The following is a 12,173-nucleotide window of genomic DNA, read 5'->3' on the forward strand; positions in this document are numbered from 1 at the left end:
ATTTTGTGAAATGAGTCATAGCTCTGTGACATGTTCGCCAGCAGATTAAAAAAAACAACTGGTTTTATGAAGACATCGTTTAAAACATGATTTTCAATGAAGAGAAAAACTGCTAAGGAGATAATAAAAGTTTTATTCATGTACACCATGTACACAAATTGGATCTGTACATAAATATTGCATTTCACCCAAATGATCAAAAATGTTACACTTTCAATTAAAAAGGAAAACAGGTCTTAAATCTGATTGCAAAAAAGTGAAGACGTGATGGTGTCACAAAGAAGACTCCAACAGTGAAAACTGAATTAATTGTAAAATCTGAAACTACTAGAAATCTATAAAATATTTCTCAGACGCATAAAAACAAACTTTAACATCTGATATACCTCTTCATAAATGCTGTAAAATATTTTGGTTGAAATGCATTTATCCTCTTTGAGTGCACACAAACTGTGCGTAACAACAACAAAGTGAATGCAACAAAACGGTATACATTTCAGTTGTCGCCTTGATCCTTGATGTCAGTGGGACAACAATCTATGTATAAATCACATCAACATGCAGTAATAAGACACGATAAGGCCCAACAGCAGCCTTTAACAAAGTAGCAATTAACATTCATTTTCAAGGTCATCTAGATATCAAAAGCTGCTTCAGTGAGTAGCACCAACTTAAGTTTTTTTTTTACTAAGCTGTAAAAACTTTGGGTGTGATAGAATGCTACTTAATGGTAGTTCCATCAGGCACTGTGTTAACCTCCCTTCAAAGTTAGTGACATCAGTAACTTAAATGAAGAGATGATATTGATGTACCTCAAACATAATTGCTTTTAACAGAGCAGTTTCAACAAAGCTGCATCAGTAGTCAGCTTTATATTCTGTATAATGCATAATCAAACACATCTCTTTGGGAGAAACAACTTTGTTGTCTCCTACACCCCCCGCCCCCCCAAGTCAGAAACAGAAACCTCCACCGGAGTAGTTCTGTGAGAGTGGAATGCTGTCTATCACGATATCTACACTGACCTGAGTAACTAAAGCACTTGAAAGAAAGGCAGCGAGATCTTTAGCATCTCACTGCACTATCGAGAGGCATTTTTTGTGAATAAAAACATAATTCTCACAGACAAATTGATGTGAAAAAAACACTTACAAGGTGATTGCCAATGTGAGTAATCTTGGCAGACTGACATACAAAATGGGTCAAGTTCTAACTTTGCATACGTCGCAATGCTCTCATCCACCTTCATAAAGTGCCCTTGTCAGCATTATAGCTGAAAGATTACTTTTGCCTCCATACAACTGACAAGCTGTGTCTGAGAACAACAAATGTCCCTCATTGCTGTTGCTGTTATCTCGCACAAGTAATTAGCATGAACAAGTTATCGTTTACGAGTGCTTAAATACAATGAGATCATAGGCTCGTCATCAGAGGCTCGTCAGGCACTATGCTGGTTTCACAGACCAGCTGCTTTGGGGCAATGACATCGGTGATACATCACACCTTAATGTCTGAGCATCTCATCCTTGCATCTACTGAATTTGTAAACAATCGTCTGCCAAAGGTATGTCCACACCGGCATGTACGTTTCAGTGCAAGTGTGTGGCAAGTGTGAGGAGTGCATTTAGGTGTAAAATGTAAGCAGCACTTCATCACAGGTGTCAGAAAGCAATTTCCCTGTTGCAACGTTTTGATCTGCGCATTGCAATGGTGTTCTTGACAGTCAATTTCACTTTGGTAGATGTTGCTAAGTGAATGTGTTAGAGAGCTGAAAAACTTCCTCTTATCAGTGCCATGAAAAACAAACACCCATAAAATCTCAACACCAGAGAGCAGACTAAAATATCAGCAGTGCTTTAAAACGCTGAAGGGCAGAAGTTAGGAGGATGGTGCCAAAAAGGCTGTTGAAAGGGGCAAAAAACAACAAAATCCTGTGAGAGGGATTTACTGTGCAGGGAACAGAGGGCAGACGGAGGGAGGCTGCTTATATGAAGCACCTTGTTTTCTGGTGGGACGGTGTTTTCTGGTGTGGTTCTCAGAGAAACTTTAGACTTCCTCATCGCTTTGGGATGGCTGGTACTGCGCGATGGGTTGTAACTTGGTGACGTGGCCGATACCTTTGGTCACACCCTCTCTGAAAAGCACCTTTGCTCCCACCTTCAGGTACTCTGGATGCTTGATGAATCTAAAGCAAACCACTGCTTTCTCCCCTGTCCTCAGCTCCTCCTGGGGCACATTGATGCATCATGAGAACCAAGAGGAAATGAAAGTAAGAATTAGAATAATCCAAAAATGTAAAGTTGGACAATATTTTCTTAGGATAGTTTGGTTTAAGGGTTGGGGTTAGTACTTATATTTAAAAGGTCAGTGAATGAACTAACCTTGCCGTACACAGCTTCCACAGTGGCGGTCTGTCTCACATTGCCAATGTGCACAGTAACTTGGAAACCCTTGTGGAAGGTCTTGGCATGGAAGAGCAGCACAATCTCAGCCTCAAACATCCAGCAGATAGTGGGATCCATCTCTGGACTCACCATCACCATGCCCTGCGAGAGGAAAAACATATGGACATTGCACATGTATTTTCAGTGTGTAAGATAATAAAATATAGTTTAGTTTTAACAATCCACTAATCTTAAAAATACAGTGCACATGTTAAAAGCTTTTCAAATTGCAAGTTTTCTTATTGTAGTCATTCAAGACCTATCTAATTAACTGATTTATCAGTGACAATAACATTGTTTGGAATTAAATATTCCATATGAATCAGTACTAAAGTACCACACTAGGAATTCAGCATTTAGTGTCTGACCTTGCGTAGAAGTGAACGGTCAAAGTTGCCTAGTGCGAGTGTAGCAGCCTGGCCAGCCCGGAGTACCCTACATGCCGAGCGGTTCCTTTGGATGCTTCCAACAGTCAACTTGTGGAACTGGCCCAAATCTGTGGGTCCTACGACAAGATGATCTCCTTCACGGCAAATACCACTGTGCAGTCAAAAGAGAATGCTGGGTCATAAAAAGTCCACTAAAATGCTATTTGAAGGAAGAACATGAGGTACACAAACTGACCTGTACAAAGTACCTCCTACCACAGTTCCCACCTCTGGCACTGTGTATATCTCATCCACCTGTAACAGGATGTACATTGCTGTCAATCCTATCTTCAAAGACATTTTGGTATTTACACTGCATCTGTAAGGGTGTTTTCTTATGTACCATACATACACAAACGTGTCATAGACCTACCTGAAACTCGGTTAGCTGTTGCATAAGTTCCTCCTGCTCCTTGCTGTTGCTGAGAGGAGGGATGATGTTGAAGAAAACCTTGAGTAGTTCTAGACTCTCTCCAGTGACACTGGACAAGGTTAAGATAGGTGTGATACTGCCAGGGAGTGCACAGTTACATGATTAGGACACACGGACATCACTGGCTAGTTTCTATGTTCTGCTTAACTACAAAAAAAACGGTTTATATACTCATTCAACTATGTATATGTATGTGTTTCATACTTGGGAGACTGGGCGAACTGCTGCGCTGCTGTGACGGCATCGTCCGTGCTGCTTACAACCATAGGCACCTTGTTGCAGCCTGGCTGCTTCAGGACACGCTCCAACTGCCGCACTGTGCGCTCCACAGTGGCCCGTGTGCACAGGTCCACCTTACTGATGACGATGAAGATGGGCACCTTCAAGGCCATGGCTATCCCAAGATGCTCTCGCGTTGTACCAGCTGGAAGATGGAGAGTAGGGAGAGAATAGGTTAAGTCTTGTCAGAGAGTTGCGTAACTGTGTCAATTTCACTACACAAAATCTTCGGCTGCATCTCATTTATCATGCTTTCACACAATGTTCATTCTTGGTACTGAATATAATGCTTTGCTACAGATCAATTTGCATCAAATGTCTCAGGCAACCATCCATTTTAGACGCATAAGCAAATTCATATCCGTAGAGTACAGGATAATTGTAACCTGAGATAACACTGCTTATCTATAAGCTGACACTTAATGTGAGTCTGAGGGTAAAGGGACCAAACAGATAAGAGCAGGTGTAATTTACCATGACGTATGTTTGGTGTAATGTCATAAGAGGAGGAACACGGTAGAAGTTCAGGATCATATCCAACCATACTGCAATCGTATCACTAATGCCTACGTTGTCTTTTCCAAAGAGTCATCTCACAGAGCCAGCAGTGTCCTAGTGGCTCATGTTTCTTTGTAAACAAAGTCGGCGCGTGACAGAGAAAGGTATGTATAGTAGATCATGTCCCCAACATTCATGACCACGACATTCATTTACAGGTCAACAGACACTCAGAATACCCAGACCCTTCATCAGCTGGGGTCGGGGTATTAATTCAGGGTAGAGATGCATAAGGAAAATCCCTACACAGTCCTTTTTAAATGTGAATATGGCTGAAGTGGTGGTGCCAAATATTTGGCAAAGCATCACAGAATGATACAAGATGATTACCAGCCTTTTGGCTTGTCACAGATACGACAGACCTATGCATTACACGGAACCATTACTCTGTTTCATAATTAAAGCTGGGACTCTTGGGTTGCAGACACCCATGTCCTCTTTCTGCCTGTTGCATAGCTAGTGTGGTCCTCATTCTTGATCCCATTTCTCCCCGCATGCCCTATTTTAGAACAGACACTCACACAAACACAGCAACACCTGCAGGGTAAGTAGGGGAGAAATGTAAGCAAAATGATCAACCAATGAATAAGGTTTTTACTCAGACTTCCAGAGGATAATCAGCAGTCCTCTTTGAAGCCTATTTCAGTTTTCATCGGCAGTGTAGTAATGCTGTTGTATTGCTGTTTTGTTCCATATCCACACTGTTGTTATGCCTCATGTGGCTCAAATGCTAAAAGTATTTTTTGTGCGTATCAGAATTGAAATCAGTATTTTCTAAGCATTGGGACTGAACTTATTTTCCCTGAAGAGAAATTACTTTAGTTATCAGTTTTTACAGCAGTAGATGTAATTTTTTTTTTTAGAGGTAGCATATTACTACTGAATGAATGTAAATAAAATAGTGCTTATTTACTGAAAAGAACAACATATCCAGGTCCAATGTAGACCAACCATTAAATTGCATGTTTCTTTACAAATGGCGATAACGATAATCAATCCAGCTTTAAGCAGCTCTTTAATTAGGTTGTGACTATGTTTTGATCATTCCTTAGTAGTCCAAAGTTTTTCTACATGTTCATCCAGTTATTCTACTACTGCAGGTAGAAAACATTTTGTTTCCTTGTTGATTTTTGCAGCCTAAAACACAGGATGTGGGTTGGAGTTGTTGTACAACATTTTGCAATAAGGGAAATGAGCACTTAAATACACCTGAAAACACTCTGCCATACATTAACAGCAGCTCAATACAGTTCACCTAATGACTAAACATGACAGCAGGCAGCAAGCCAGAGTACTAAGTAATGAGTGTTGTCTCTAAGGCTCAGGTTTCAACTACAAGTCTCCTTGCCATTTCCAAAAGTAAAACTAAACTACAGATTTTTTTATAAACATTATGCTATTGCTTTCAAGCGCAAAGCAAAAACAGATTCCATACAGAGGGTCACACGCTTGGAGCAGTGGGTTCTTATCAGGGCCCACTTGCTGTGCCTGTCAATGCCCCTCCTCCCCCTCTGGCTCACAGTAGTTTGGCAGAGTTAACACCCCCTCTCACATGTCAGGATGGCCGAGCTGTCTAAGGCGCTGCGTTCAGGTCGCAGTCTCCCCTAGAGGCGTGGGTTCGAATCCCACAAACTAATTGGCATTCTAGTTTTACAGCTTTTGCTACTTACTGTGCAGGAAGTAAAAAAAACAAAAATAGCAACTCAAGTTTCACATTATTTCCTGGACCTGCATATCATACAAGCTTCAAGCACTCAGTCTGAACTATTATCATAAAATGTCTAAGTTGGTGAAAAGATAATGCATAACACAGACATAACACACTAATACTGAGTCTATTCAACAATAAAACTGTTCTAATGTTATCATGAAAAAGGTAACAAGTTATGTTTTTGTTTTTCGAGTAAAATTTGAAAGTTATGTGAAGAGCATAAATGAGTGAAGATCAAAAAAATAGGAAAAGGTGAAAATAATGTTATAAAAATATAATTTGCACAACACATGGCACACAAGTGTGGCTCACACGATTAACCACTTATAAGAATTTACTTGTCATTTTTCTTCATTTCTATTACTGCAAGTATATTCTGAGCTGCTGCCTTCCACAAGTAAATGTGTTTACTGTAAACTGGGTTAAAAATGTCATATGAAGCAGAAAACAATATGTTCTGAGGTGCAGAGAGATTCAATCTGGGTGAAATTCAGTCTAAACTAATTTGTTTGCTTTTTATGACAGAAAACAACGGGCCTTGCCCTTGCTTGTAAAAGCCTATAGTCTGTATGTATTTGGGCTGTAAGTTATATGGTGAAAGTCAGCATTATTGACATAGTCAGTAGCTTACTGACCCCCTTGTGTGTGTCAGGTTTACCAAATCCACATGGGACCAAGCACAAAGCTACCTCAGGTGGGTCAGAGGACTCTTACATGAATGGATGGTATTTGAGATATTTTGGGACCAGTAGTGGCAGGCAGGAGCGTCTAGTCTGTTACATAAGCTTGGATATCACATGTTTGCAAGTGTGTGGAGTTGTGGTGAAAACAAACACTGGCGGTGTGTTTCAGACTGCCTGACAGCCTGTGTCCCTATGACACTTTAAATTTCGTTTCACTGTTGAGTAGTCAAGCAACTGAATAAAGTTCACACAGAGAGACATGCAGACTTTTTAGTTGACATAAAATTACGCTTAAAATAATGAACTGAACTCTAATTAATCCGTACTCACCAATACCAGTATTTGCACTGACAACCAGCATAGCGAAATCAGGACAGTAGCTGGTGAGGCCAAAGATGGTGGTTTTCAGGTACTTGTGGTGACCCGCTAGATCAATGAATGTGATCATTTTAGAGGCACTCTCACAAATCTCCTCTGCTGTCCGAGACTCGCTGTAATTCACAACCTAGGAAAACATGAACCAAATATGCAGTGTCATGAAAAAGATTATGTAAACAAAAGAGCGCAAAAAAGCATCAACTTATTTTTCAGTTACTGATTTAGAAGTATAGGTCTAGCTAAATATAAGTTACTCACATTATTGTAGATGGAGTAGTGTTGATTTTTACATCACTATTACTAAGACCATGTTTTCTTGTCTTATCTCCTTTGAACATCTTGATAAGTAAAAGTAAAAGTATTGTATTAACCCTGTGTTACGGGTGGGTACACATCAAAGATTCTCTAGTGTTCTTTCCTCACCTCTCCTTTACTGTTGAAGCCAAGGATCTCAAAGCTGATGCTTGACGTGCGTCCAGTCTGGATCTCATGGAGATGTCTGAAGAGGTTGAGCCTCGCTCTTCCCCGTCCATTGTCAAGCTCACCCTGTGTTAAAACACCCAACAGGGTGGACTTGCCAGAGTCCACATTACCCAGTACGGCTACTCGCAGGTCCAAGAACTTAAGGAAAAAAAGATTTTTTTTAATTTTTATTTTTAAATCAACTAATCAAAAACAAAAGTACAATAACAGCCAAAAAGCACAATGCACTGCGGCCCTACTAACCTGCTGGTCATCTGGCACCTTGCGAATGAGAACTTCAGCAATCTTACGAGGCACATCAGAGTCATAGTCCACCTCTCGCTCTCTAAGAATTGTGATGTCGGCTCCAACTCTGTCAGAAAACAAAAAAACAAACAAATAAATAAAATATGGTGTCAAGATAATGCAATCACAAATATATCATCTATTACTTACCATGTTTTATCTGCTATTAATTTATTTTATTTTGTATTTACTTATTTGGTTCTGATTAGGGACAGTGTTAACTCAGTAACTAAACGTGAAACAGGCACAATTCAGTGAGTTTTCCATAAAAAGTGAATTAGATACTTTCTGGACTTACTTCTCTGCCAGCTTATGGAGGGTTTTTAGTGATGCCCTCATGTCCTCCTCTGATAGTCCCACCAACATGCCATTATCCTCAACACCAATTTGATAGACAGCTTCTCCGCGACCTTCCTGCAGACGCCATTTCATTTGTGTAGCCAGGTGCTCAAAACGATATTGCGTTGGGTTCACTAACTTCAGCTAGAGGGGAAAGATCACAGAAATCAGAACTAAAACCTAAACTTTAGAAATGTATGCCTAAAATGGGTGTGGTCAGTCATTAAAACATTCTGACGAAAATAACTAACATCACAAAAGGACTAAGGGCATAAAAATGAGTAAATAAATATCTGTTAATGTAATGGCAGAAGCAGCTATCCAGATGATACACAAATTATCTTGCTAATCCATAGTGGTGTCCACGTGAGACTGCAAATATACATTCTGACTTATTACCTACATAATGCTGACAGCTCGTTACAGTGATGATTGACATATTTATGTACTCCACTCCTAACCACAAATTATCATCATTAAAGTGTTATATGAAGCAACTAACTCACTTTGAGAACAAGCATGACACCTAATTTGCTTACCTTGTACTCTATATTTCCCTCTTCGGCCTAAGAGGTAGAAAGAGAAACAAAAGAGCGTCAGACAAGAGACAGAACGGGAACAACAGCTGTCAGACTGTAGAGAGGTGAGACAACAGGTCATTGATTTGTTAAAAGACACAAAGAAAAGCAATCTGACTGAATGAGCAGTGAGTGCACTACTGTGAATAGGTAGTCACTGAAAGCTATACAAACTGACCAGCCGCTTAGCTTGCCTTAATACACAGCTACTTAATGTGTTATTAGACAAAGCATATGGGCATGTTAAAGTCAATTTCCACTTAGGGTTAGCTGGCCAATATTGGTACAAGTGGGACAAATGTCTCACATGTATCCAAACAATGATCAGTGGAGGACAGTGGAGCTGGTTTCATATTGTACATCGGCTGAAACAACAATTGAAGCCATGAAACATGTTGAGACTTGTGCCATGGTCACTTGTTCATGGTCATGGTGTTCATCTCCCTTCAACTACTTACACTGATGTTAAAAATAAACTATAAATCAAACCCCAAACTGCCTCTATTAGGCTACAAATGTTAAACTAGGCTGAGCTTTAGCTTAGCTTGCTTGAGCTCAATGTTTTTTTTTCTTTTGCATTACTGATAAATCAATCAATCTCAATCTCTATCTGTCTTTCGTTACTGTGTAGTAACACAGTCCTTGACTGAGTGAAAGTCAGTGGCTGTAACATTCACACTAGCTAAATATACAATGGTCGACCGAGTACACACCCGCCCCCTGTTAGATATTTACAAACACAGCTGTTCCTCCTCTGCTAGCAAGCACAACACAGCCCAGCGGTAGAACGAGACTTATAATTATCTATAGCACATATTTGGCTTGCTATTGTTAACAATACCCTAATGGGCACATTGTAAGCACCAAAATCGCTAATGTTAGCAGAATAAAAAACACCCTAATTCATTTTCTTTGTCGCCTCCGACTAGCTACGTGTCACTGCAGGTTCAGTCACAAGTCAGCTAAGCCCAAGGACAGGAAATGCTAGGAACAGTCCAGTGTTATCATCCTTATACATCCAAAACAAGCACACACAAACAAAAGCCAGACTGATTGAAAGACTTTTGCAAAATAATATTAGCTTGACTACGCTTGCTTGCTAGTGGCAGTGTTGTTGGCGTCATTTCAGGCTTACCTCTGGAGGTAGATATGGGGTGTTATTGCTCGGTTTGAAGTTGCGGAAAGATCGAGCCTTTGCTTTCTTGTTCTTTGCAGAAGCTTTTTTAGGAGTTACCCCCATCCCAAAGGCATTTCCTGGCTTAACATTGGACGCAACACCTTGAGATCCAGAGCCGTGTCCATTTCCTGATCCAAATAACTCCGATACCCGCGCATCCATCAGCTACTTTTGAAGACCTAGCGTTAAACTTGCAAGCTTTCCACTACCTGGACAAATATGATGTATTAAAATGTGCAGCGGTCCAGGCATGAAGGTGTTTGTATTTTAGTATAGTAATTACCCTGCTGGTGGTAGCTTACAGCCCCCAAAATGAAAACAAGGCACCGACGACCCCCCCTAAACTCTTCAAACCGAACAATAACAGCAGCACCGTCCCAGACGAGCGTTTTGAGTTTACAGTGCGCCTACGTCACGGCGCTAGATGTCAAAGGGTGGGCTTGATTTAAATGACCGCTCAGCGCCGGTGAGCGCTTCTCATCGTTTTCGCACGAGATCGTGTGTATGTATAAACCCCGCCTGCCCTTCCTAGCTACCAAGGTAAAATAACACAACATACATACACCGCTTTTGCAGCACTTTGCATCAGACGAAAAAGGAAAAAACAAACAGTTGTTTACAAAGAGTGTGATGACACTAGATCTAACAAAATGTCATCAACTTTGTCATCTAGTGTCTGACATGGAGTTTGACTTATACGCTGGCATTTTAAGACTTTATATCATATATATCAAGGAATTAAATTCTAAACAATGGAAATACAGCCGACCACAAAGTACTTTCAAGCGTTAGATTCAGAAAAAAATTTTTTTTCGGTGTTTCACCAACAAACTGATCAGTTTAGTTGTTCTTCACTCTCTTCTTATTCATCGATACTGAGTTAAGGTTAGGCTAATATATAATATACTTCTTAACAATGATTATTTTATACACTATTGCAGTATGCAGTGGTGGAATATGCTTTACTTAAGTATTACCAGCTAAATATATTCAAAGCACTAAAGTTAAAGTATTTATATTGCAGAAACCAGGCTATAAACTGATGTATTGAATAACTTTAACTTTTAGTTGTTGTTGTAGCTGATGGAGGCCGAGCTAGTTTGACCTGTTTGACCTGGGCAGGGAAGAATAAAAAACACAGTTTAGTAATATGAATTTGGATACATTTTTCAGATAGTTTCTCTAATATTTACATTTGTCTACAAAATGAGACACAAAAACAGTTCTGTGAGGGGCCACAAGCTGAAAAGTTTGAGAGCCACTGGTTTAATCTTTAACAATGCAGTGCCCATATAGTCATCATTATGTTATTTTATGTAAAATGTGTATTTGCAAAGTAGACCTAACTAGTACATATTACCTCTGACATGTGGCAGAGTAGAAGAATCAATTGACATAAAATGAAAATACTCACAAATACAGAGAAATTTGAGTGGTGTGTCCTTTGATCAACTACAGGGAAATAGTGCCATCATGTGTTTTCGGTTAAGAATAGGACTCCTATATTGGTTCAAATTCCATGGGCCTTTTGGGGATTCAACCTAAACAAAGTTCACTTTATTTCAATGGAAGTTAAATAAAAAATACCTGACTATTAATTAATCATTTTAACCATTTTCTTATTGTGAACACGATTTTAAAATGTTACTAAATTGATTTGTTTCAACTTGTTCAACACATTTGTTTGGCAGATTTATTACATTCACCTCCAGATTACATTGGACCTGAAGCCAGTTATTGGCAACATGGTGGATGTACATTACATTTGCTTCTGTTGTTGCAATTACTTTTCATGCATAGGCTGTGTTTTAAGAGGTGGTATTACTCTTAGACTACTCAGTTACAGGTAGTGTATTTCCCAATATTGTTACATTCTGTACAGAGATGTCTTTAGTTTTATAAGTCTAGATTTATTGATTTGCATACGCTTTATTTAGAAGCTTCCTTTTAATTCAAAATAATGTAGTTTGGTCTTTAGAGTCACAGGATTAACTAAATACTCTAATCTAAAAAGTAAATAAGACTGATGACCTCTTAGCTCAACATTTTCATAGTTGCACTTTTTTTTAAAGATTATTTTTTAGATTTTATTTCTGACTGAATAACATATCTTAAAAGTTAGGATGTCACTTGCATAGAACATTTTAGTCCAAACATGTTTCACATATTAAAGTGCATACTGTATTTCAACAGAAGGAAATTCAAACAGTGTTTTACAAAGTTTAAGACGCACAGTTAACGTGAACTATGACTGTTTCTGCAAACAGACTGAGATTTTGAGAAAAGCCAGCCAACACCCCTCTGGGGAATGAATACTTCCAGAGTGTGACATTACTGAAACTCAACACTGATTGGACAGACGACCTCTGATGTAGGGGCTCAGCCCATTCTGTCCTG

At 39.4% G+C, this 12,173-nt stretch overlaps 1 protein-coding gene across 1 annotated transcript; it reads right to left on the reverse strand.

The window, feature by feature from the left end:
* Positions 1 to 109: 109 nt before the first annotated feature.
* On the reverse strand, positions 110 to 10,120 carry gtpbp2a (GTP binding protein 2a). Its single transcript, XM_062430738.1, has 12 exons — positions 9,735 to 10,120; positions 8,561 to 8,587; positions 7,981 to 8,165; positions 7,641 to 7,749; positions 7,338 to 7,535; positions 6,867 to 7,041; positions 3,510 to 3,729; positions 3,246 to 3,381; positions 3,069 to 3,127; positions 2,813 to 2,984; positions 2,382 to 2,546; positions 110 to 2,226 (listed from the first exon to the last, which is right to left on the reverse strand). The coding sequence occupies exons 1-12, from the start codon at positions 9,936 to 9,938 to the stop codon at positions 2,047 to 2,049; spliced, it is 1,830 nt and encodes a 609-aa protein (XP_062286722.1). The 5' UTR covers positions 9,939 to 10,120; the 3' UTR covers positions 110 to 2,046.
* Between the last annotated feature and the right edge of the window lie 2,053 nt (positions 10,121 to 12,173).

This window comes from Scomber scombrus, chromosome 12, assembly GCF_963691925.1.
Source record: "Scomber scombrus chromosome 12, fScoSco1.1, whole genome shotgun sequence".
In the NCBI taxonomy this organism is placed as follows: domain Eukaryota; kingdom Metazoa; phylum Chordata; class Actinopteri; order Scombriformes; family Scombridae; genus Scomber; species Scomber scombrus.

What these genes read in the sequence shown, in the direction of transcription:
- gtpbp2a (XM_062430738.1), bottom strand. Translation starts at nt 9,938, where the DNA reads ATGGATGCGCGGGTATCGGAGTTATTTGGATCAGGAAATGGACACGGC. An exon ending in CCCCATATCTACCTCCAGAG is followed by an intron (nt 8,588 to 9,734) that starts GTAAGCCTGAAA and finishes TCTACCTCTTAG; the next exon opens with GCCGAAGAGGGAAATATAGA. An exon ending in AGGTGCCAGATGACCAGCAG is followed by an intron (nt 7,536 to 7,640) that starts GTTAGTAGGGCC and finishes TTTTTCCTTAAG; the next exon opens with TTCTTGGACCTGCGAGTAGC.